General features: G+C 44.8%; 1 protein-coding gene across 1 annotated transcript; it reads right to left on the bottom strand.

Annotated features, from left to right (window-relative positions):
- Positions 1-7,097: 7,097 nt before the first annotated feature.
- Positions 7,098-23,936, bottom strand: LOC138794779 (calcium homeostasis modulator protein 6-like). Its single transcript, XM_069973644.1, has 2 exons — positions 23,372-23,936; positions 7,098-8,487 (listed from the first exon to the last, which is right to left on the bottom strand). The coding sequence occupies exons 1-2, from the start codon at positions 23,927-23,929 to the stop codon at positions 8,089-8,091; spliced, it is 957 nt and encodes a 318-aa protein (XP_069829745.1). The 5' UTR covers positions 23,930-23,936; the 3' UTR covers positions 7,098-8,088.
- Between the last annotated feature and the right edge of the window lie 131 nt (positions 23,937-24,067).

The following is a 24,067-nucleotide window of genomic DNA, read 5'->3' as shown; positions in this document are numbered from 1 at the left end:
AGAAGAGAAAGAGATCATGTGACCTCTGTCTCAGAAGGGAGGTGGAGGACAGAGCAGTGGAAACAGAGTGGACCAGGAAGTAAGGATTTTCAGCAGCTTTAGGGTGTGAGTCAATATGTGGTGCAGACAAACGGCCCAATTCATGTAATAGAAACCTATTACTGATAAACTTAGATTATGGTTGGGGATTGAACAGGGTTAAATCATTCTTAATCTGAATTTAAATAGGCTTTTCTAAGAATAGGCCATATTTAAAAAGGTCCCAGAAACCTCCTTTAATTTTACAATGAAAACAAGTTATTATTTATTATTGTATTGTGATATTTATGGGAGTTTTTTTTATATTTTTTTGTCCCCACAGTATTAGACTATATTCCCACTTAGTAAAAATGATGGCGTTATTCTTGGACACCCATCATTTCACGGCAAATAACAGTTGTTATTCTATAACAATGGCCATTATTCATATGGAGCTGCTGTTATAAAATAACAGCTATTTACCGTGAAATGATGGTCGTCCAAGAAAATTACCTAAAATACCTAGTGAGAACATAGCCTTAACCCCTAGACGAACCAGGACATACCGGTATTCCATGGGTCACTGTCCCCAGACGACCCTGGGCGTACCGGTACATCCTGGGCTATGAAGCGCACTCCGGAGCGGAGCGCGCTTCATAGCAGGTGGGGTCAGCTGCAGTGAGCAGCCCGGCCCTCACCGTTAGTGACAGGCTGCAGCGATCGTGCTGCAGCGTGTTATTAACCCTTCAAATGCCTTTTAAACAGCGCGACCGCAGCATTTAAGTGTGACAGGGGAAGTCCCCTGTCACCAATCGGGACTCCCGCAGTGTGGCCTTCCTCCGTTCGGTCCGATCAGCGCTCTGATGATTAAGTCTGCCACAGGTGTGCCTATCACACTGATCAATGCTATGCCTATGGCATAGCAATGATCAGTGCATATAATCTAATAATTGTATGTATAAGTCCTCGAAGGGGACTTATAATGTGTGAAAGAAAAAAAGTAAAAATGTCTTTATAAATACCCCAAAGCCCCTCGCCCAATAAAGGTTTAACTCACCCCCATTTACCATTGTATAAATAAAACACATAAAAATAAATAAATAAACATATAATATACCGTAGCGTGCGTAATTCTCCAATCTATTAAAATATAACAATTGGCGAACAACATCGAACAACGTAGACGAAAAGAGGGGAAAAATGACAGGATTACTGATTTTTTGTTACATTATATATAAAAAAAATAATAAAAAGTGATCAAAACGTCCGATCTTCAAATTTGGTATTAATAAAAACTAGAGAATATGGCGGAAAAAATGACACCCCATTCAGACCCGTAGGTTAAAAAATAAAACAGTTATAAGCGTCACAATAGGCCAATTTTATTAATAATTAATTGCAAAAAAAAAGGATTTAATAAAAAAAAATATATAACATTAGAAAATCTGTGTAAACCTGCATATGGTTGTGTTTGGACTGACCTATTTGCACGGTCCACTGGGTCATTTTGGACCTGGTCCTCAAAGGGTTAAATGGAGATATACAGCCCAAAAATCCCCTTTTTATTTCTCTCTATATAATCTGATATAATGTCATATGTGTATATATTAAACTCAAAACTCAAAGTGAAAGATTATGTGACAATATATTTAATAAATCTTAAAATAAAGATTTAATCATCTTAAAATAAAGATAAAGTATGTAATTCCTTGTCTCGGAGTACAGAGAAAAAACAAAGAGCCCTGGAGAACACAATGCAAGTGCAGGTACAACATGCAAAGGTGAAGGAAATAGGACTTGACCCCACAGGACTGTTTACCAATAAGGCTCAGATATGACTGCTCCCACGATAGAGGAGACACTTCTAGAAAGATCATGATGTCTTTGAAGCCTGGGCGTTTGCCCTTGTGTCCACACATGGTTTACTTTGAAAGAAAACAACAAAAGGCAAGTGTCATCTAGACAAACTATTTAAGTCAACAAATTCACGTACTGCTCAATTGAGGCACAAACACTTTATATTAGAATTCACACTAGGTGAAATGAATTTTGAGGTAAATGGTTGACCTTCCCTTTGTACATATGTGGCACTGGGTATATCCATAATGTGATTGGTCGGCCTTTCTGAATGTATCTAAACTTCAATACGGCCTACCTCCAAATCTCCCCCCAACACATCTTGGGGAGAGTCTGACTTATACAGACCACTCCTTATCACTAGTGTTGAGCGGATCTGTAAAACTGTTCAGGTTCAGCAACATTCTCTGAACCCGGATGCTCAGCATTTGATTCTCCACTACTGCGGAAGTTGGATGCCACCCTAGGACTGCCAGCAAAACATGGATACAGCCAGGGCCGTATTAACCACTAGGCACCCTAGGGCAGCACCTTGCAGGGGGGGGCAGAAAACAACTTTTTTTCTTGTTTTTATTTTCTTAGTCTCCCACCTCCCTTTCAGACTTGCCAGTAAATCTGCCGTCTTTTCGAGAGGGGGAGGGGGGGGTAAACCCTCTACCGGTGTGAGCACTCTACCAGTGAACCCCCCAGGCTACTCAAACCAAGCTGAGTATTCCCACAGCCCCAGCAGCCTCCCTAGAGAGACCTACAACACTCCAGAGGCAGCCCACCCAAAACACTGCAAACTACTAACTTCCACAGCCAGTCACTTGCCAGCCCTAGGACAGTAATAGAAGTCACTGTACTACACCAGTGTCTGCTCGGTGACATCCAGGCCTCTTATGCCAAAGCAGCGAAGAGCTTTTCCTTCTAAAACTCACTGCACAGATGACTCTCATCATCTTATGAGTAAGATTAAAGTTTGTAGGTAGAGATGAGCACGGCTTGAGTTGGATTTCTCGTCACTTGATTACTGGTGGCTGAAGAAGTTGGATGCAGCCCTAGGGAATCCTGAAAAACATGGATACGGCCATAGGCCATAGACTGTATCCATGTTTTCCAGGACTACCTAGGGCCGCATTGAACTTTGCCGCATTCACAGATGGTAAAATCCTGCAGATTATTGTTGCATTGTCAAAGGGTCCATTTACACAGAAAGATTATCTGACAGATTATCTGCCAAAGATTTGAAGCCAAAGCCAGGAAAGGATTTGAAAAGAGCAGAAATCTCAGGCTTTCCTTTATGACCTGATTTCTGTTTATAGTCTGTTTCTGGCTTTGGCTTTAAATCTTTGGCAGATAATCTGTCAGATAATCTTTCTGTGTAAATGGACCCTTAGAGGGTGTCAATTTGAAGTCTGATGACATTACCAGGGTTTAAAAAGAGTACTCACTGTTTCCTCAGCCCTGTTTGCTCTCCTGTGTTTGACTTTGGTTTGTTTCTTGGATCCCGCTTTTATTTGCTCTGCCCTCCAGGACCATCTTAACAGCATTATGGGCCCCTGGGCAGAGCTGTGACCTCCCCACTGACCAAACCCCCCAACCTTATGACCCAGCTACATCAGAAGCCACCCTATTCCTTCCGCTGGGCCGCTCCTAGCCAAGTACAATGATTATGATGATGTAATGGTGCGGTGCGTGGGTACATTGCCCTCTTGTCGCAGGGATTTGTATAGTGCAGCCTCTAGTAAGTGTGGTGCAGGAAGAGGGGGGGGGGGGGGTCAGCTCCTTGTGGTGCGATCCATGGCCCTGTTGTTGTTACAAGAGAAAAGGATATTGAAAGACAGAGGAGTGCATTAAGCCAGTGTTTTACAGTCAGTTTAGAGGGCCCCCTATGGGTCATGAGCCACCTACCCTGCCCAATGGGAAATACGGCTCTGGTTCCCTCTCATGGTGGCAATGTTTGACAATGTTTCACTGGTCAAAAGGAAAAAACAGACAGAACAGACACCAATAACTGACACCAGTGTTACACCAATAACTGAGGCCAATGTACAGCTCATTCATATAGGACACTCAGATTGGTTGGGTGGAAAATAATTTCAGTACTATACTAGGCCCTTACTGCGTTTCCAGAATTATATTTGTTCTTTAGAGGGGTTATCCAGTGAAAATCTTTTTCTTTCAAATGTTATAAAGATTTTTAATTTACTTCTATTTAAAAATCCCATACTCATCAGCTGCTGTATGTCCTGTAGGAAATTGTGTTTTCTTTCCAGTCTGACACAGTGCTCTCTGCTGCCACCTTTGTATGAGCCAGGAACTGTCCAGAGCAGCAGCAAATCTCCATAAAAAAAACCTCTCCTACTCTGGACAGTTCCTGTCACAGACAGAGATGTCAGCAAAGAGCAATGTTTCAGCCTGAAAAGAAAACATTTCCTGCAGGATATACAGTAGCTGATAAGTACTGGAAGACTTGAGATTTTTAAATAGAAGTAAATTACAAATCTATATAATTTTCTGAAACCAGTTGATTTGAAAAAAAAAAAAAAAATGATTTTCACTGGATAAGCCCTGTAATTTATAAGCTGTTACCTAAGATCTCTACTGGTCTGTAGCTCTTACAATGCACAATGTAGACTATTATTTATTATTATGCTTCTTAACTTGCTATCCGACTGGGTCATAAGTAGAGATGATCGAACATCGGAAAATCTTAGGTTCTATCGAACTCGAACATTGTCGAACCTTCCTCATTTGATTCCAGATGCCGAGTTCTATAAAACCTAAGGTTTTCCGATGTTCGATCATCTCTAGTCATAAGTACCAATAGACTGCCCCGAGAAAGTCCCAAAGGACATGGAGAAGGCTATAGTATGCTCATCTCCTGCCCTACTAAAGTATATGCCATCAGTTGGAAACAGCCCTAATTTGTTTCCTGCTAAGTACTAGAGATGAGCGAGTAGTGAAATATTCGACTTTCGAGAATTCGAATCGAATAGGCACCGATATTCGACTATTGAACGAATATTCAATCCCATTATGGGAAAAAAATTCAAGGCACTTGGCAATTCAAATTCGACCACTTGGAGGTCACCGAGTCCCCCATGAAACCTCCCTAAACGACGCAAACACCCCGGAATGACACTGGGACATCAGAGGGAGCAAGCCTGGGTGCACCCAACACCCCAAAATCGCAGTATATATTTGCGAACGCTTTACGAATGTTTACGGCAATGTTCACACACTTCCTTCGTATTTCGTGCGCATGGCTTAGTGGGCCTGCCACGTCACGTCTCAAGACCAAGCTACAGGATGCTGCCTTGTGCTGAATGTTGCAGCAGGTGCTGCAACCTCCCTGAGCTTGTACAATAGTCTGAAGTGAAATGACATGTTCTGTATCAACTTTGGGTGGGAACTGGCAAGAGTGCTGTAAACTTGGTTGGACTCCTTGGATTACGTTGATGGACATGCGTCTTTTTTCAACCGTAACTATGTAACTATGTATGAAAGTGGAGTAGGCAGGGTGGGAAGACTGTGATGAAGACTCTGAGGAAAAGCAATGAATTCTTGAAATTGTAGAATTGAAAAGCTGCTCAACCTGGTACAACCACAAGATACAGAACTAAGACCTTCAACACAAATGGATTTTTGTTAGTTTTGGAATGGGGACAGACAGGTAAGCAACACTCTATGCTTCTGCAGCATGTTTATTTTTTTACCTGATGTTGGAGTACCCCTTAAAGGTTGCAGTATCTTTTTGCGGATCTCCACTTCTTGCTAAAACTCTCCCTATGCTTTTTTCTTAGGGTGCCTTCATGCCTACCGGATCAGCAGCGGACGTGCGGGCGGTGCGGGGGTTAAAGGGGCCGGGTCCCATGCAGGCAGCGGATCCGCTGCATGTATGGGACCCATTGAGCTTCACAGTACAGGATCCTCAGCTGATTTCGCTGCAAACTCGCAACAAGAAAATCCGCTGCGGATCCTGTAGGTGTGAACGCACCCTTAGACAGCCTGTTCTCCTCTCGCTTCTGCTTTAGAGAAGACATAATTATTGCGGCCAGCAGATGGCAGCATCAAACAGTAATGTTGCTTCCAGCTACTACTACCAAACAATGAAGCTCGGGAAACGAAGAGATGTCAAGTCAAGTGACGTGGGTATTCTGTACCAGAAAAAAATAGCAAAAAGGATTTAGAGTAACACTTGTAAATTGTAAAATTTTAATTTCAACATGTCTGTGTATCAGAAAAAGGAGACGTGTCAAATTATTATATATCTTGAGACCATGAACACTTATCCCTATCTTGTGGATAAAGGATAATTGTTTGATCACAGGGGTTCGTGCAGCATTTGTCCTTCTTCAGAACTCCCTTGCGCTGCTGCCTTATTCAGATGGGAACCTGGGAGTCTCGTCCTCATGATCACGGAGGGTCCTAGCAGTCAATTTAACTGTGATGAGAGATGTATCCTCTAGATAAGTGATAAGTGCCATGGAGGCAAAACCCCATTACAGTGAATCGGTTAGCTCCATACCAGGTATTGAATTGCAGAATGAACATGTAAGCCTTTCTGTGTATACTATATCTCTGGAATCCAGAGTCGCTGCCAATGTGATGTTCCCATCTGTGTAGGGAAAAAGGTGAGTGCATATTATGTGAATAATAACATACATGGTCTGCTCACCAGTATGCATATTATAACCATGTATAAGCAAAGGCAATGATGTAATACAAAAATATTTTAACAAATAAAACATTTTAAAGTAAACATCCCACATTCAGATTTAAGGCCCTATTACACAAAATGATTATCGGCCGTATTCGGCCAATATCGCCCATTACGGACGATAATCGTCTTATGTAATAGAACACCTAACAATCAGCCTACATGAACGATGTCGGCTGATCGTTGCAGTCATTTGTCTTTCAACATCTTGAAAGACAAACGACTGATATAGCAGTGATCTGCTGCCGCCGCTATCTGCTATGTGCTGCCGGGACAATCTAGCGATCACCCGGGCAATCCCCCCACAGCTCCCCCTGTACTCACCCGCTCACTGCTGATGCGTGTAATAGCACCGTTAGCGAGCGAGAAACGAGGAGCAAGCGAGCCCTGACAGCACTCGTTCGCTCCTCAACATTGCCCCGTGTAATAGGGGCTTTAAAAAAAAGTCTAACAAAGTTATTTTAAAAAATCAATAATGTTTAATGTATAATGTTTATGATTTAAAAATTGACAGTAAAAAAGGGAAAAAAACAAACAAATGCACCACAAGAATGTGCACAGTTAAGCTGTGATTAAATCTCCTACTTGACAAAGTGGCAATTTATGCCTCGAAACGCGTTGTTTATGAGACCATTAAAATTCATCGTTTTACTTCATTAAACCTGAAGCCGTGAAGCGCCGTCATTCTGGCTCCTGTGGTCCCCGCCTACCCCGAGGAGCCGACACTTCATCTACCTTATGTTCAGCTCAGACCTTCACCTGACAATAGACCCCGGTAAGTGGACCTTCACTGAAAGTTGTTAAGTACCCCTGATATAAAAAGTGCTCCTATCTCTCCATGTATTAAAGGGGTACTCCGGCGAAAATCTTTTTCTTTCAAAAAAAAACTTTCAGCTGCCACCTCTGTCTGAGACAGGAAGTGTCCAGAGCAGTAGTAAATCCCCATAGAAAACACAGTTCCTATGTTAGATAGAGGTGGCGGCAGAGAGCACTGTGTCGGACTGACAAGAATACACCACTTCCTGCAGGACATACAGCAGCTGATATGTACTGGAAGACTTGACATTTTTACATAGAAGTAAATTACAGATCTACATAACTTTCTAACCCCAGTTGATTTTAAAGAAAAAGATTTTCATCGGAGTACCCCTTTAACAAGTATATGTTGTGTGAACCTGGTATCACTTTCCTTCACTTTTCTAAGAAAACTGGAAAATTAGTCACACGTTGCATGTCTGCATACTAGTCACATAGTATTGTAGTCACACTGATAAGAAAGGTGGCAGGACCCTAATAACAGTGCCGATCAGCTCAATATGGCAGAAATACATAGATACATCAGTCTCTAATGTCTACCAAGCCCACACCCATGTCACACACGTTCCTATTAAGGGTACGTTCACACTTGATTTTCTGCTGCGGATCCGCAGCAGATTTCATTTAAATAACTGAACACAGCATCAAATCTGCTGCGGATCTGCTGCGGATCCTATAGGTGTGAACGCACCCTATAGACCTGAAGTTGCAAAATTGACTTCAGCTGGGGGGAGAACACTCCTGGCGGATGCTTTCATGCTTTCACTTTTTCTCTCTATAAATTTATGTAATGGCGTATAGTAGGTTTTTTTGTTGTCCCACGTGTTTGCTGTTGAGATTCTGCTCCAGTCCTTGTTTTTAGGTGTGGAAAATTCTTCTCGAGTCTCCTGGTTGAAGAAAGCCTTCACATTTCTTTCAGCAAGTTCTGCAGCGTGTTGTTTAGAATCTCGATCGAAACACTTTTGCTCGTTTTCTATATAGTTTTTCCAAAACATCAGTTGAAGATGGCTGACCGGCGACTGACATCTGCTAATGCAAGTGGCAATGACAGCAATAAGCAAGACACCGGCTATCAGCCACCAGCCAAGAACCTGAAAGATCAGAACATAACCAGTTAAAACTGTGGAAGACCAGAAATTAAGGGCCCTATTCCACCGGACGATTATCGTTCAGATTATCGTTAAATCGTTCGAATCTAAACGATAATCGTTCGGTTGAAATGCAGTAACGATTAACGACCGAACGAGAAATCGTTGATCGCTTTATAAGACCTGGACCTATTTTTATCGTTGCTCGTTCGCAAAACGTTCGCAAATCGTTCGCATTGAATAAGACATTGTTCGGTCGTTCGCAATAGATACGAACGCAATAGCGAAGAAATACGGAAGAAGAAACGATCGCAATTACGATCATAAGTAACGATTATCGTTCCATGGAAATGAGTGAACGTTTTCAGGTCTGTCGCAATAGCGGTCGTTTGAGATCGTTAATCGTTAACGATTATGCTAAAGATAATCGTCCGGTGGAATAGGGCCCTTTGATTATAGGGGAGAGATTTATCAAACATGGTGTAAAGTGAAACTGGCTCAGTTGCCCCTAGCAACCTATCAGATTCCACCTTTCATTTTCCAAAGAGTCTGTGAGGAATGAAAAGGGGAATCTGAGTGGTTGCTAGGGGCAACAGAGACAGTTTCACTTTACAGCATGTTGGATAAATCTCCCCCTATATTTTTGAAAGTGAGGCTGACCTTACAAAGAAAGGTCATAGCCCAACTGTTAGTTAGTGTTAGCTATAGTACCCAATAAGAGCACAGCTTTATTCACCAAATCTGCTTTAAAAAGCTAAAATCTGATATGGGCAATACTGGTTCATGCAAAACCACACAGCAGATTGACTTGGGGGAAAGGAAGTACTGTATACCCTTGAAAATTATTTAGGCATATGTGCCCTTTCTGCATCCCTACCTGTGACCCAGCATACAATACAAACACTAATAAAATCAGTGAATGCAACAGAGCGTACTATGGAAAATTATACTATGATACATGAAACTAAAACAGAGCCTGCTCAACCCATCTGTTAATATCCTTGCCCCTGCGTTAGGGCTTGAGGTTAATATTAAGATACAGCTATTGTGCGCTCAATATCAGGAGCAAGGCTGCATTTAAAATTACACATACACTGTCGCAGCGACTAGTTTCGCCCAAACATCGGCATCATCAGGCACGGGACAAATGGCGGCGTGCGTGGACTCAGCAGTCCTAATATAGACACACATAACTATGTCATCAAGGGATTCCCAACCACCAGGCCAATGATATGGTCCAAAGTCGGATACAACAAACATAAAGGTCAATCCTCTGTCTCACCCCATAGGTCAGATGACCCTCAACACACCCTCATTGTCATGATGACCAATCAGGGGTGCAGCACTGTGTAAGTCATCAGCACGGCTGCTCTAGGGTATACTACTGTTCACACAGACTTAGCTTAGTGCAAGTGTTGTATTTATATTATTAACTTAAAGTGTCACTGTCATAAAAAAAAAAAAATCAATAGTCCAGGCGATTTTAAGAAACTTTGTAATTTGGTTTATTAGGCAAATATACCATTATCTGCATTCAAAAAGACTTTCCCAGGTCACCCCCCCCCCCCCCTCCTCCCTCTCATTTACTGCTCATTATCAGGAGATCTTGACTCTTTTACATCAGTCGAGCCCTGTGTAATCTATGGAGAGTTGAGGGGGAGAAGGGAGATTAGTCACCAGCAGAGAACAAAGGATTACACAGCTGGACCTGTGCGAAAGCCGGTATTCAGATGTCAGAGAGGCCAGTGCTGACTTCAGAGGAGATAGCCCAGTGATATAGCTGTAAATTAACTCTTTGTTGTCCTGTTTTGGTGCCTCATCTCCCTCAACCCCTCCACTCTCCATAAGAGAACCAGTTTCAAACAGCTTTTTCATGATAAAAATGCATTTTTCGGCTAATAAACCCAATTACAACGTTTCTTAAAATCGCCTGTACTATTGATTTCTACAAAAAAAAATTAAACAGTGACACTTTAACCTCTTAAGGACCCATGCCGTACTGGTACGACATGGATCCCTGTACCGGTACGCGGGCCCTTTAAGAGCGTGCCACGGCCGGCCAGGTCCCAATCGGGGGAGATAGCCTGCTATAATACATAGCAGGTCATCTCTCCCTGTTGGCACAGGGGGGGTTAACCCCCCCATGCCAACGATCGCTGCTATTGGTTAATCAGTTCAGCAATGGCGGTTGGTGCTGTCAGAGGCAGCACCAACCATCATTACTGTTATAAGTAATGGTGGCCACGGTTCCACGGTCCCGATTGTTGGTGTAGTTTTTTTTTTCTTACTGTTAAATAAAAAAAACGTAAAAAACACTACACTACATTACACATTTACATACCCCATATACTAATCCCCGTATAAAAATGGCCCCCAGGGTGTTTTCGGCGGCGGACGCATGCGCTATTATTGCCTCCGACACCAAAACAGCCAGTGAGGATGAATGGGGGGATCCTTCTTTCCTCCATTCATCATCATCCAGTGATGACAAATATCCACCTAAGCATCCAAGGAGGACGCCTCAGGCTGCCCCCCAGACACGTCATCCCAATAAGAGATCACGGTACGGCGTGAAATTCTAAAAACTCTGTAAGAGTACCTCAGGGTACACTTACAGATTTAGGCTGGGTTCACACTACGTATATTTCAGTCAGTATTGCAACCAAAACCAGGAGTTGATTAAAAACACAGAAAGGATCTGTTCACACAATGTTGAAATTGAGTGGATGGCCGCCATATAACGGTAAATAACGGCCATTATTTCAATATAACAGCCGTTGTTCTAAAATAACAGCAAATATTTGCCATTAAATGGAGGCCATCCACTCAATTTCAACATTGTGTGAACAGATCCTTTCTGTGTTTTTAATCCACTCCTGGTTTTGGTTGCAATACTGACTGAAATATACGTAGTGTGAACGCAGCCTAAGGCTGGGTTCACACGTTCACACGTTCACACGTTCACACTACGTATATTTCAGTCAGTTGGTCAGTTGTGGTCCTCATATTGCAACCAAAACCAGGAGTGGATTGAAAACACAGAAAGGATCTGTTCACACATTGGTGAAATTGAGTGGATGGCCGCCATTTAATGGCAAATATTTGCTGTTATTTTAAAACAACGGCTGTTATATTGAAATAATGGCAGTTATTTACTGTTATATGACGGCCATCCACTCAATTTCAGCATTGTGTGAACAGAGCCTTTCTGTGTTTTTAATCCACTCCTGGTTTTGGTTGCAATATGAGGACCACAATACTGACAGAAATATACGTAATGTCAATCCAGCCTTAGGCTATGTTCAACTATGTTAAACTTACGGTCGTATTTACGACCGCAAAAATACGAACGTAAGTTTGAGGTTCACTGATATGAATGTAGTGCAATGGAACTACGGTCGGGAAGTGCACACTACGTACGAACTTACGGTCAGATTTTATACGGCCCCGTGAAAAATGAACAAGACCATTATTTGCGGCCGGAAATGCTGCACCTACGGCCGTGAGTTTCAATGCGGACGCGAACGTACATCTGATATCTGCCAAAGTAAACTTGATTTTGATATAAAATATATTCTGAGTGGTTTCTCGGGCTGGGCGCTATATTTAAAGTAAACGACCTGTGTCAGCCCGCTTGAAATCATGCTAGGAATCCACATTAAACAACGTCCGTATGTTCACGGCTAGCACTTATGGTCGGAAGTGCGATCGGACATACGACCGTATGTGCGAACGCAAATCCTCGGCCGTGAAAAATTACGACCGTAAGTTTACGTAGTGTGAACATAGCCTTAGGGTACGTGCACACTGCAGAATGGCGACGGATAACCCGTTGCGCATTCTGCAGGTGGCACCCGCTGGCGGACTGATGCGGACGCGAGCACCTCTGCCTGGGTCATAGACTCCATTCTATGCACGGGCGGATTCAGTCTTCCATCCAAAGAATTAACATGTTCATTTTTTGGACGGAGGGCGGAATTCGCCCCTGCAAAGAATGGAGTCTATGACACAGGCGAAGGCAAGTGCCTGCATCAGTCCGCCGGCGGGTGCCAGCTGCGGAATGCGCGAAGGGTTATCTGTCGCCATTCCGCAGTGTGCAGGTACCCTTGGACAATGGCGGATTATAATGTGGGCGGTTTGGGCGGCCGCCCGGGGCCCAAGGCTCCGGGGGGGCCCGCGCCGCCCACATTAAGATCTTGCATAGCAGCGCCAGCAGCACATCACTTTCGGGGCCCAATGGGCCCCCGAGTGATGTTCTGCTGTGGCGCGCTGTCGTCGGAGTCCGCCGCGGCACCGCCCCCTCTCTCCTTGCCGTCTTTGCGGTGCCCGTACTTCTCTCCTGGCGGCGTGATGACGTCACATCCTGCGCGCCGCCAAGCAGAGAAGTTCGGGCACCGTGGGGCTGCACTGTGAGCTTCCGGCCTGCTCTCTCTGCCGGAAGCTCACCCTGGCTCCCTGCCGCCCGAATATACCCCCTGCCACCCGGCTGTACCCCTTGCCCCTTAGCTGTTCTCCATGCCGCCCCATCTTCTCCCCCTGCTGCTACCCCCATCATCTTCTCCCCCTGCTGCTACCCCCATCATCTTCTCCCCCTGCTGCTACCCCCATCATCTTCTCCCCCTGCTGCTACCCCCATCATCTTCTCCCCCTGCTGATACCCCCATCATCTTCTCCCCCTGCTGCTACCCCATCATCTTCTCTCCCTGCTGATACCCCCATCATCTTCTCCCCCTGCTGCCACCCCCATCTTCTCCCCCTGCTGCTACCCCCATCATCTTCTCCCCCTGCTGCCACCCCCATCATCTTCTCCCCCTGCTGCTACCCCCATCATCTTCTCCCCCTTCTGCTACCCCCATCATCTTCTCCTCCTGCTGATACCCCCATCATCTTCTCCCCCTTCTGCTACCCCCATCATCTTCTCCCCCTGCTGATACCCCCATCATCTTCTCCCCCTGCTGATACCCCCATCATCTTCTCCCCCTGCTGCTACCCCATCATCTTCTCCCCCTGCTGATACCCCCATCATCTTCTCCCTCTGCTGCTACCCCCATCATCTTCTCCCCCTGCTGCCACCCCCATCATCTTCTCCCCCTGCTGATACCCCCATCATCTTCTCCCCCTGCTGCTACCCCCATCATCTTCTCCCCCTGCTGCTACCCCCATCATCTTCTCCCCCTGCTGCTACCCCCATCATCTTCTCCCCCTGCTGATACCCCCATTATCTCCCCCTGCTGCCACCCCCATCATCTTCTCCCCCTGCTGCTACCCCCATCATCTCCCCCTGCTGCCACCCCCATCATCTTCTCCCCCTGCTGCTACCCCCATCATCTTCTCCCCCTGCTGCTACCCCCATCATCTTCTCCCCCTGCTGATACCCCCATCATCTTCTCCCCCTGCTGCTACCCCCATCATCTTCTCCCCCTGCTGCCACCCACATCATCTTCTCCCCCTGCTGATACCCCCATTATCTCCCCCTGCTGCCACCCCCATCATCTTCTCCCCCTGCTGCTACCCCCATCATCTCCCCCTGCTGCCACCCCCATCATCTTCTCCCCCTGCTGCTACCCCCATCATCTTCTCCCCCTGCTGCCACCCCCATCATCTTCTCCCCCTGCTGCTACCCCCATCATCTTCTCCCCCTGCTGATACCCCCATTATCTCCCCCTGCTGCCACCCCCATCATCTTCTCCCCCTGCTGCTACCCCCATCATCTTCTCCCCCTGCTGCCACCCCCATCATCTTCTCCCCCTGCTGCCACCCCCATCATCTTCTCCCCCTGCTGCCACCCCCATCATCTTCTCCCCCTGCTGCTACCCCCATCATCTTCTCCCCCTGCTGCTACCCCCATCATCTTCTCCCCCTGCTGCTAACCCCATCATCTTCTCCCCCTGCTGCCACCCCCATCATCTTCTCCCCCTGCTGCCACCCCCATCATCTTCTCCCCCTGCTGCCACCCCCATCATCTTCTCCCCCTGCTGCCACCCCCATCATCTTCTACTCCTGCTGCTACCCCCATCATCTTCTCCCCCTGCTGCCACCCCATCATCTTCTCCCCCTGCTGCCACCCCCATCATCTTCTCCCCCTGCTGCCACCCCCATCATCTTCTCCCCCTGCTGCTACCCTTCATCATCTGCTGCCACCCCCATCATCTTCTCCCCCTGCTGCTAACCTTCATCATCTTCTCCCCCTGCTGCTACCCTTCATCATCTTCTCCTCCTGCTGCCACCCCCATCATCTTCTCCCCCTGCTGCTACCCCCATCATCTTTTCCCCCTGCTGCTACCCTTCATCATCTTCTCCTCCTGCTGCTACCCTTCATCATCTTCTCCTCCCGCTGCCACCCCCATCATCTTTTCCCCCTGCTGCTACCCCCATCATCTTCTCCCCCTGCTGCTACCCCCATCATGTTCACCCCCTGCTGCTTCCCTGCCTTCCCAGCTTCCCCCCCCCCCCTCCCCGGCCTCATTTGCCCCAGCTTCTCCCCCTGTCGCCCCAGCTGCCTCCCTTCCCCAGTCACCCCCAGCTCCCCGCCTGCAGTTGAGTTGGGGCCGGAGAAGTCTTCATGATGCTGCGCCAAATAGAGAGGAAAGGAAAAAGTGAGCGACGGCAATTGGAGAAGACGTCACCTGTGAGTCATTAGTAACTGCACTGTAATCACTTATAGGCTGGGCTCACACACAGTATATTTCAGTCAGTATTGTGGTCCTCATAGCAACCAAAACCAGGAGTGGATAGAAAACACAGAAAGGCTCTGTTCACACAATGTTGTAATTGAGTGGATGGCCGCCATTTAATGGCAAATATTTGCTGTTATTTTAAAACAATGGCTGTTATATTGAAATAATGGACGTTATTTACTGTTATATGACGGCCATCCACTCAATTACAACATTGTGTCAACAGATCCTTTCTGTGTTTTCCATCCACTCCTGGTTTTGGTTGCTATGAGGACCTGACATGAGGACCAAATACTGCCTGAAATATACATAGTGTGAACCCAGCCCTATAGTGTGCAGAGCCTGTGTACCATTGGGGTCTAAATGGGTCAGTGTTTTGTTTGCGGTAGTGTACTGACACAGCCCCGGGGTCACTACAGTACACTAGCGAAAACTTTTAAACTAGAACCCAACTACAACTGCAGGCACTACAACTCCCAGCATATTATGAGGGCTGCAGACTGTCAGTACATGCTGGGAGTTGTAGTGCATGTAGCTGTTGTAGTTTGGTCCTAGGTGCATTATACACTGGATTCTTTGTGGCATATAAGAATACATAGATCTGTGGGGGCTCAGTGCAGGGAAGTGACCCCAGAACATCACTAATAGGGGATAGAACAAAAACATCCCCCCTATCCCCTATTAGTGATGTTCTGGGGTCACTTCTATATACTGATCCCCCTCAGACCTATGTATTCTTATATACCCCACACAGCCTGCTGGGGTGGCTGGGGGGGGGGGGGGGGCCAGGTTGGGTGGACAGCCCGGGGCCCAGGGTACATTTAATCCGCCACTGCCCTTGGAGTGTATGAAGGAAGGGACACCCGAATCCAACCCCCAGATGCCCCCTCCCCCCCCCATCCTCGGAGTTAGTGGGAAGATCGTTCGGGAACTGATCTTCCCACTGCTGGATAAAGGTTACCATCTATACAGGGATAACTTTTACACCAGCACCCCCTCTTCCGGTCCCTCGCTGCCCGAGCTACTGTAGCTTGTGGCACAATCCGAAAAAATCAGAAGCAGTAATAAAGCCCTAATATTTAGCAGCCATGGAGCGGACCCAGCGCTTCTGGATATGAGGGACCCCGTATCGCACCAGGGCAACATTTTTCAGGTGACGTCCCCCACACTGGAAAATAGGAGACCCCAGAAGAAGTGCAGATTGTGGCGTAACAGGGGGATCAGGAAGGACACAATTTTCCAGTGTGACATCTGTCCTGATCGCCCCGGCCTCTGCATACAGGATCACTTCAAGGCGCACCACACGTCATTGGAGTTCAAAATTTTCTAAATTATCTCCCTTATTTCTATTTCAGGGGTCACGTTGATCCAGGGATTATTCTGATTGCCATTATGGAGTCTGGAAGGAATTTTTCCGCTGTGATGAGGCTACTGTCGTCTGCCTCACGGAGGGTTTTTTGCCTTCCTCTGGATCAACACAGGTTGAATTTGATGGACACCTGTCATTTTCAACCTTATAAACTAATAATTGGCCTAATACCCCCAAATAAATTAAAAATTGTCCCAACTAGATAGGTATGGTCGCCATTCCCATTAGAGGTTTGCCATGATGCATTTCAAAGCTCCTGTGCTGCCAGGACAGTGGAAACTCCCCGCAAGTGACCCCATGCTGGAAACTACACCCCATAAGGAATATGGTGACTGGCACATTTGTGCCATGAAAAGAAAGAAAAATTGTATTTTGCATTTTCACAGCACATGTTCTACATATGTGCCCGTCACAAGTAGGCTTCATATGCTCACTGCACCCCTTGTTAGATTCCTTATGGGGTGTAGTTTCCAGAATGTGGGGGGTTTCTACTGCCCTGGCAGCACAAGGGCTTTGTAAATGCGACATGACCTCCATCCTCCATTCCAGCCTCTAAATGGCGCTCTGTCCCTTTGGTGGCTTGCCCTGTGCCCATATGGCACATTATGTCCACATGTGGGGTATTTCCGTACTCAGGGGTAATTACCCTACACAGTTTACATTTATATTCTCTTTTAACCCCTTATGAAAGGGAAAAAATTTAAGGCTAGACCAACATTTAGTGTAAAAAATATATAATTTTTACACTAAATCATTGATGTAGTCTTGATTTTTTTCGTTTTCACAGGGGTTAAAAGTAAAAAAAAAATAAAATAAAATCACAAAATGTGTAGAGCAATTGTCCCCGAGTACGGAAATACCCCACATGTGGACATAAAGTGCCATATGGGCACAGGGCAAGCCACCAAAGGGAAGGAGAGCCATTTGGCTTTTGGAGGCTGGATTTTGCTGGAATGGATTTCGAGGGCCTTGTTGTATTTAAAAGGCCCCTGTGTTGCCAAGAAAGTTGAAACCCCCCACAAGTGACCACATTATGGAGACTACACCCCTCAAAGAATGTAACAAGAGGTGTAGTGAGCATATGGACCCCACTGGTGACGGGCACATATGTGGAACAATATGCCGTGAAAATGAAATATAATTTTTTTTACACTATAATGTTGGTCTAGCCTTGAAATTTTCATTTTCACAAGGGGTTAAAATAAAAGAAAAACACACAAAATGTGTAGAGCAATTTCCCCTGAGTCCGTAAATACCCCACATGTGGACATAAAGTGCCATGTGGGTGCAGGACAAGCTTCCGAAGGGAAGGAGCGCCATTTGGATTTTGGAGGCTAGATTTGGCTAGAATGGATGATGAACGCCATGTTGTATTTAAAAAGGATATGGACCCCTTGATGACGGCCACATTTGTGCCGTGAAAGTGAAAAAATGAAAATTTTCACTTTCACTTCACATTGTTCCACATTTGTGACAGTCACCAGTGGGGTCCATATGCTCACTGCACCCCTTGTTAGATTCCTTGAGGGGTGTAGTTTCCAGAATGGGGTCACTTGTGGGGGGTTTCTACTGTTTTGGCAGCACAAGGGCTTTGTAAATGCGACATGGCCCTTGAAATCCATTCCAGTCAAATCCATCTTCCAAGCGCCAATTGGCGCTCCTTCCCTTTGGAGGCTCGTCCTGCGCCCGCTTGGCACTTTATGTCCACATGTGGGGTATTTCCGTACTCGGGAGAAACTGCTGTACACATTTAGGGGGATATTTACTAACAAATCTAAAAACACAATTTTGTCAAAGATGTTTTGGCATAATTTTCAATTTAATGTGTTTAGTCAAATTTATGTAAATTGTCTATAGTCAAATTTATGTAAATTGTCTAATGGCATAGTAAATGTGTCTTAAAAATAATGGCCTTTTAATTAGTCTAATAAATTCACCTGGTTCAGAGCAGACGTAGCGATGCGCCAATATATGCGACTTTTTAAAAAATTGCGCAGTTAATAAATTTAGCTAAAAAAGAATTCTGCCGCACTTTCGATCTAATTAACAACCAAAAATCTAATTCAAAAAATTGCATCTAATTTGGATAGTCTTGTCTAAAAAAGCTTCATAAATTCATATTAGATTTATTTTGAGCGCAAACTAGATATATTAGACTAAAAACAGGCGCAATTAGTTTGATAAATGTCGCCCTTAGTGTTTTTTTTTTTCTTTTATCCCCTTGTAAAAATAAAAAATTGAAGGCTAGAACAACGTCTAAGTGAAAAAAAAATTCAAAATTTCACCGCACCCCTGGGGGGGGGGGGTGTAGTCCTCTAAATGGTGTCCCTTTAGGGGTGTTTTTTATGTTTTGCCACCCCAGAGCCTCTGCCAACCTGAAGCGGTAAAGTCAGAAATGACCAAATATAACGGAGGTGTTGAAATTCACTAGGCACTCCTTTGTATCTGAGGCTTGTGGTTGCGTCAAATAGTGCAATAGGGCCACATATGGGGTATTTCTATAAACTGAAGAAACGGGGCAATAAATACTGGGGTGCATTTGTCTGGTAATAGTTATAATTATAAAAGATATTGGATTACAATAAAATTTCCACACAGAAAATTAAAATTTTCAATTTTCTTACACACTTTTTGCAGAGTTTGGGGGGTACAGTTTCTGAAATGGGGTGCTTTGTGGGGCTTCATAACATACAGTCCCCTCAAATACACTTCAAACGTGAACTGGTCCCTTAAAAAATCAGATTTTGAAATTCTTGTGAAATTTTGGGAAAATGCTGCTTAACTTTGAAGCATTTTATTGTAAAAAATTAAAGACAAGTTTAACCCCTTAACGACATCGGGCGTAAATTTACGCCCTGATGCCGGTAAGGGAGTTCAGAGCGGGGCCGCGCGGCGGCCCCGCTCTGAACCGCGCCGGTCCCGGGTGCCGCGTGTAGCCCGGGACCGTAGGTATTAGCGGGCACGGTCCGATCGCCGTGCCCGCTAATACAGTAATCGGATGCAGCTGTCAAAGTTGACAGCTGCATCCGATTACCGGACGCAGCGTCATCCCTGGTGTCTAGTGGGGAGATCGCTCCTCCGGGATGTTATCCCGGAGGAGCGATCTCCGTAAATGAAGCCGGCCGGGGACCGCTCCAAGATGGCGCCGTCCCCGGCTCGGCACTCGTTTACTTCCGGCTGCAGCAGCCGGAAGTAAACGAGTGCCTATCTCATGGATCTCTGCAGCATATCTATGCTGCAGAGATCTCAATGAGAGATCAGTGTACTTATACTAGAAGTCCCCTAGGGGGGCTTCTAGTATAAGTGTAAAAGTTAAAAAAAAAATGTTGTTAATAGTAAAAATCCCCCTCCCCTAATAAAAGTCTGAATCACCCCCCTTTTCCCAGGTTATAAATAAAAGTAAACAAATAAATAAATAAATAAACATGTTTGCTATCGCCGCGTGCGTAATCGCCCAAACTATTAATTATTCATATTCCTGATCTCGCACGGTAAATAGCGTCAGCGCAAAAAAATCCCAAAGTGCAAAATTGCGCATTTTTGGTCGCATCAAATCCAGAAAAATTGTAATAAAAAGCGATCAAAAAGTCGTATATGCGCAATCAAGGTACCGATAGAAAGAACACATCATGGCGCAAAAAATGACACCTGACACAGCCCCATAGACCAAAGGATAAAAGCGCTATAAGCCTGGGAATGGAGCGGTTTTAAGTGTCGTATATTTGTTGACAATGGTTTAAATTTTTTACAGGCCATCAGATACAATATAAGTTATACATGTTACATATCGTTTTAATCGTAACGACTTGAGGAACATATATAACAAGTCAGTTTTACCCCAGGGCGAATGGCGTAAAAACACATTTCCCCCAAATAAACAAAATGCGTTTTATTTTTCAATTTCATCACACTTTGAATTTTTTTCTGGTTTCGCAGTGTACTTTATGCAAAAATTCAGCCTGTAATTGCAAAGTACAATTAGTGACGCAAAAAATAAGGGGTCATGTGGGTCTCTAGGTGGAAAAATGCAAGTGCTATGGCCTTTTATGCACAAGGAGGAAAAACCGAAAACGCAAAAATCGAAATTTGCTCTGTCCTTAAAGGGTTAATAAATGCCGCCAAAGAAGACATATTGCTAATGCTATTTAATATCCAATTTATGTGGCATAAGCATTTTCCTTGCTAGCACAAAATTTAAAAGTTAGAAAAATGTATTTTGGGGTTTTTCATAAAGATAGGCTGTAAGTATCGACTCCAAATTTACCAGAAATATAAAGTATAACATGTCACGAGAAAACTATCTCAGAATCAGCAGGACAGGTAAAAGCATCCCGAAGTTATTAATGGATAAAGTGACACTGGTCATATTCCTGAAATTTGGTCCGGTCCTTAAGGCCATTTTGGGCTCCGTCCTTAAGAGGTTAAAGCAGTTTTCCAAAGCGGCCAAATCCTCATCGTGCGTGGCTTACAAGGAAAATCAATACAAGATATTGCTATACTGGTACCATACTCCTGACTTATTACACCGTATCTTTCCTCAGGTTTCAGAGGTGTGTTGGCGGTGCTCTAGGGACCGGGGGACCCTACCCCATATGTTCTGGGACTGCTCGATTTTGCAAAATTACTGGCGGATGGTTAAGTACCTTCTTATGACGGTTCTATCATTAGACCTACCCTTAGATCCAGCTTAATATATACTGAATATTCCTACATGTTCTTACAGCAGCTAAATGCCCGATAGGCAGTGGTCCCCCCGTCCCGAGAGCAACTCTTGGCTAAAGTTATGGACATCCGCCGCATGGAGTACTTAATGGCCCTTAACGGCCCCCATGTAGACAAATTTAGGAAGATATGGGATCCGTGGGATGTGGCCTTCCCTTCATCTTCTTAACACAGCTCGGGTGACCCCCTCTCCCCCTTCCTTCCCTTCCCTGGTTTCCCTCTCTGTGTATTGTTGTCTTGTCATGTATGTTGGTCTTTAGTTTCCCCAGTTGGTTTGTATTTTAAGATAGTATGTTCTGCGAGGACCCACGTTAGGTGTCCCCCAATAAGTTGTTAAAGTTTAGATGTATGAGCTCACCAGTTCTGACACTGAATGCATCTCTATATTTGGGGAGCTGATCTTGGCACATAAGTTCCTCGGTTCCATCTGTTGAGGTGCATCATATATATTTGAGAAAATTGTACCAACATTATCATTGCTGATGATTTAGGATGTGCTTATACTATGATACTTTGTTGGCAGGATTACTTGGACTAAATGTTGTTTTTTGTTAATATGCTACCTGGAGTGTGCCCTCCAGGAATCTACCTGACTTTGTCAGTGTCTTTGTGTTGTTATATTAATGTCATAAAATGGAAAATGTTAAAATAAACAGTTAAAAAAAAAAAGCAGTTTTCCAGCCTCTTTAAAAAAGGAGCAGCTAACAGGAAGAAAAAACACACTAATTTGCTCACTTCCAAGTACACATCAACCCCCTAAAATTCCTAGAAGTAGTGTGTGGTAATGTCACATACCGTATTCTGTTTACAGGCCACTGCATCCAATCATTACCCTCAATGGTCACAAGCAAGAGGAACTGCATGTGACCACCGAGGCCAGTGACTTCCTGCACCTGCACCGTGTACAGTGAGAACACCAAACACTTTAGTATAGGGATGGTCCGAATCTGCCGAGGTTCGGGTTCGTATGAAACCAAACACTCGGCATCAGATTCCCGCTGTCTGCCCGCTCTGTGCAGCGGGTGGATACAGCGGGAGGACCGCCTGGAAAACTGGGATACAGCCTATGGCTATGGCTGTATCCCAGTTTTCCAGGCGGTTCTCCTGCTGTATCCACCCTCTCCACAGAGCGGGCAGACAGTGTGAATTACTTCCGAGGGTTCGGGTTCGTACGAACCCGAACCGAACCAGGTTCGGACCTTCCCTACTTCAGTAATAAATAGTATCTAACACATACTCTGAGCTTTGTTGGTTGTGGCACGGTTTGTATACCTAATTTAGTATCTTTAAACTAAGTTGTTGTTTTTTTTTAAGTTAAACTCAGTTTCGGGATAATTTTCTGTACCTCGCTAAACAGCAGTTATCTCACATACAGATAAGCCAAGGTGTTGAATTCCACCCCAGGCCATAGAGATTACAATTCTCTATAGAATTTTTTTTAAAAAATCAGTAGCAGTCTGGAATTTTAGTCTTTACTAGAGATGAGCAAACCTCGAGCACGCTTGGATTCCTCCAAACCCAAACTCTCTGCATTTGATTACCAGTAGCTGAAGAAGTTGGATGCAGCCCTAGGGAGTCCAGGATAACATGGATACAGCCCATGGCCTACGGCTGTATTCCAGGCAGTGTTAGGGCTTTATCAAACTTTTTTAGCTAGCAGTCATCAAATGCAGAGAGTTTGGGTTTGGAGGAATCCAAGCGTGCTCGAGGTTTGCTCATCTCTAGTCTTTACTAGAGATGAGCCAACCGGCTTCGGGTTCGAGTCGATCCGAACGTTCGGCATTTGATTAGCGGTGGCTGCTGAACTTGGGTAAAGCTCTAAGGTTGTCTGGAAAACATGGAAACAGCCAATGACTATATCCATGTTTTCCACATAGCCTTAGGGCTTTATCCAACTTCAGCAGCCACCGCTAATCAAATGCCAAAAGTTCGGGTTCGGATCGACTCGAGCATGCTCCAGGTTCGCTCATCTCTAGTCTTTACTTATGTAAAATTATTCTAAGTTGATATTCCCTTTATTATAAGTATATGTGGCATGTGACTTACCAATCTCTAGCATACTTGGTCATATGACTAAATCACCTATAGAAATTTATGAAGAATATATAAAGAAACTCACCTGTGACTCAGCCCGGATGTTACCCTGTATCTCTTGCAACACAGCCTGGGAAAGGTTTAATTTAACAGATGAAGCACAGGGTATGAAGAGTAATTCTTTTAGGCACACATCATTCCTCCCACAAAATCTTTCTTTAATGTAATCCAAAGGAAGCCCTGACACAATGCATTCATAAAAAGTAACCTTTAGAAGGGACAGAGCAATCCAAATCAATGGAGGCAATGATGATAAAAATGTCACTTGTAAAAACACGTATAAGCAGATACACCTGCCTCCACACCAATAAGAAAATCCTCTGCCAAATGCATAGGTGTTGCAGCAACCAGTGACTTGTTTCCATAGCTGAATATTGAGCATGAAGCCTATAAGGAATAATATCAATCCTGGTACAAGAAGGAAGACCAAACCATATGTATAGCTCCAATCGTTGCATGGACATTTGTACACTATGGATGAGAAGAGGTTTTCACCTACGGCAGCCAGCAAGGACAGGGCGCTATAGCCAAGAAGAGTCTGGTATTTCACAGCAAGTCCCAGAAGACTCTTAAAATTCTCCATTACTGACTGTCTTCTAACATGACCCAGTTATGGTCTGGTTTTAAAGTGATTTCTACTTGTAGAAGAGGAAGTAAAACAAGGTACAATTCAGGAACTGAATCTACAAAGGTTTCCTGCAGACTTAAATTTTTCTTTTCT

The sequence above is a fragment of the Dendropsophus ebraccatus genome, chromosome 6 (assembly GCF_027789765.1).
Source record: "Dendropsophus ebraccatus isolate aDenEbr1 chromosome 6, aDenEbr1.pat, whole genome shotgun sequence".
NCBI classification, from domain to species: Eukaryota; Metazoa; Chordata; class Amphibia; order Anura; family Hylidae; genus Dendropsophus; species Dendropsophus ebraccatus.
Note: the sequence above shows the minus strand (reverse complement) of the source record. Positions and strands in the feature narration are given on the sequence as shown.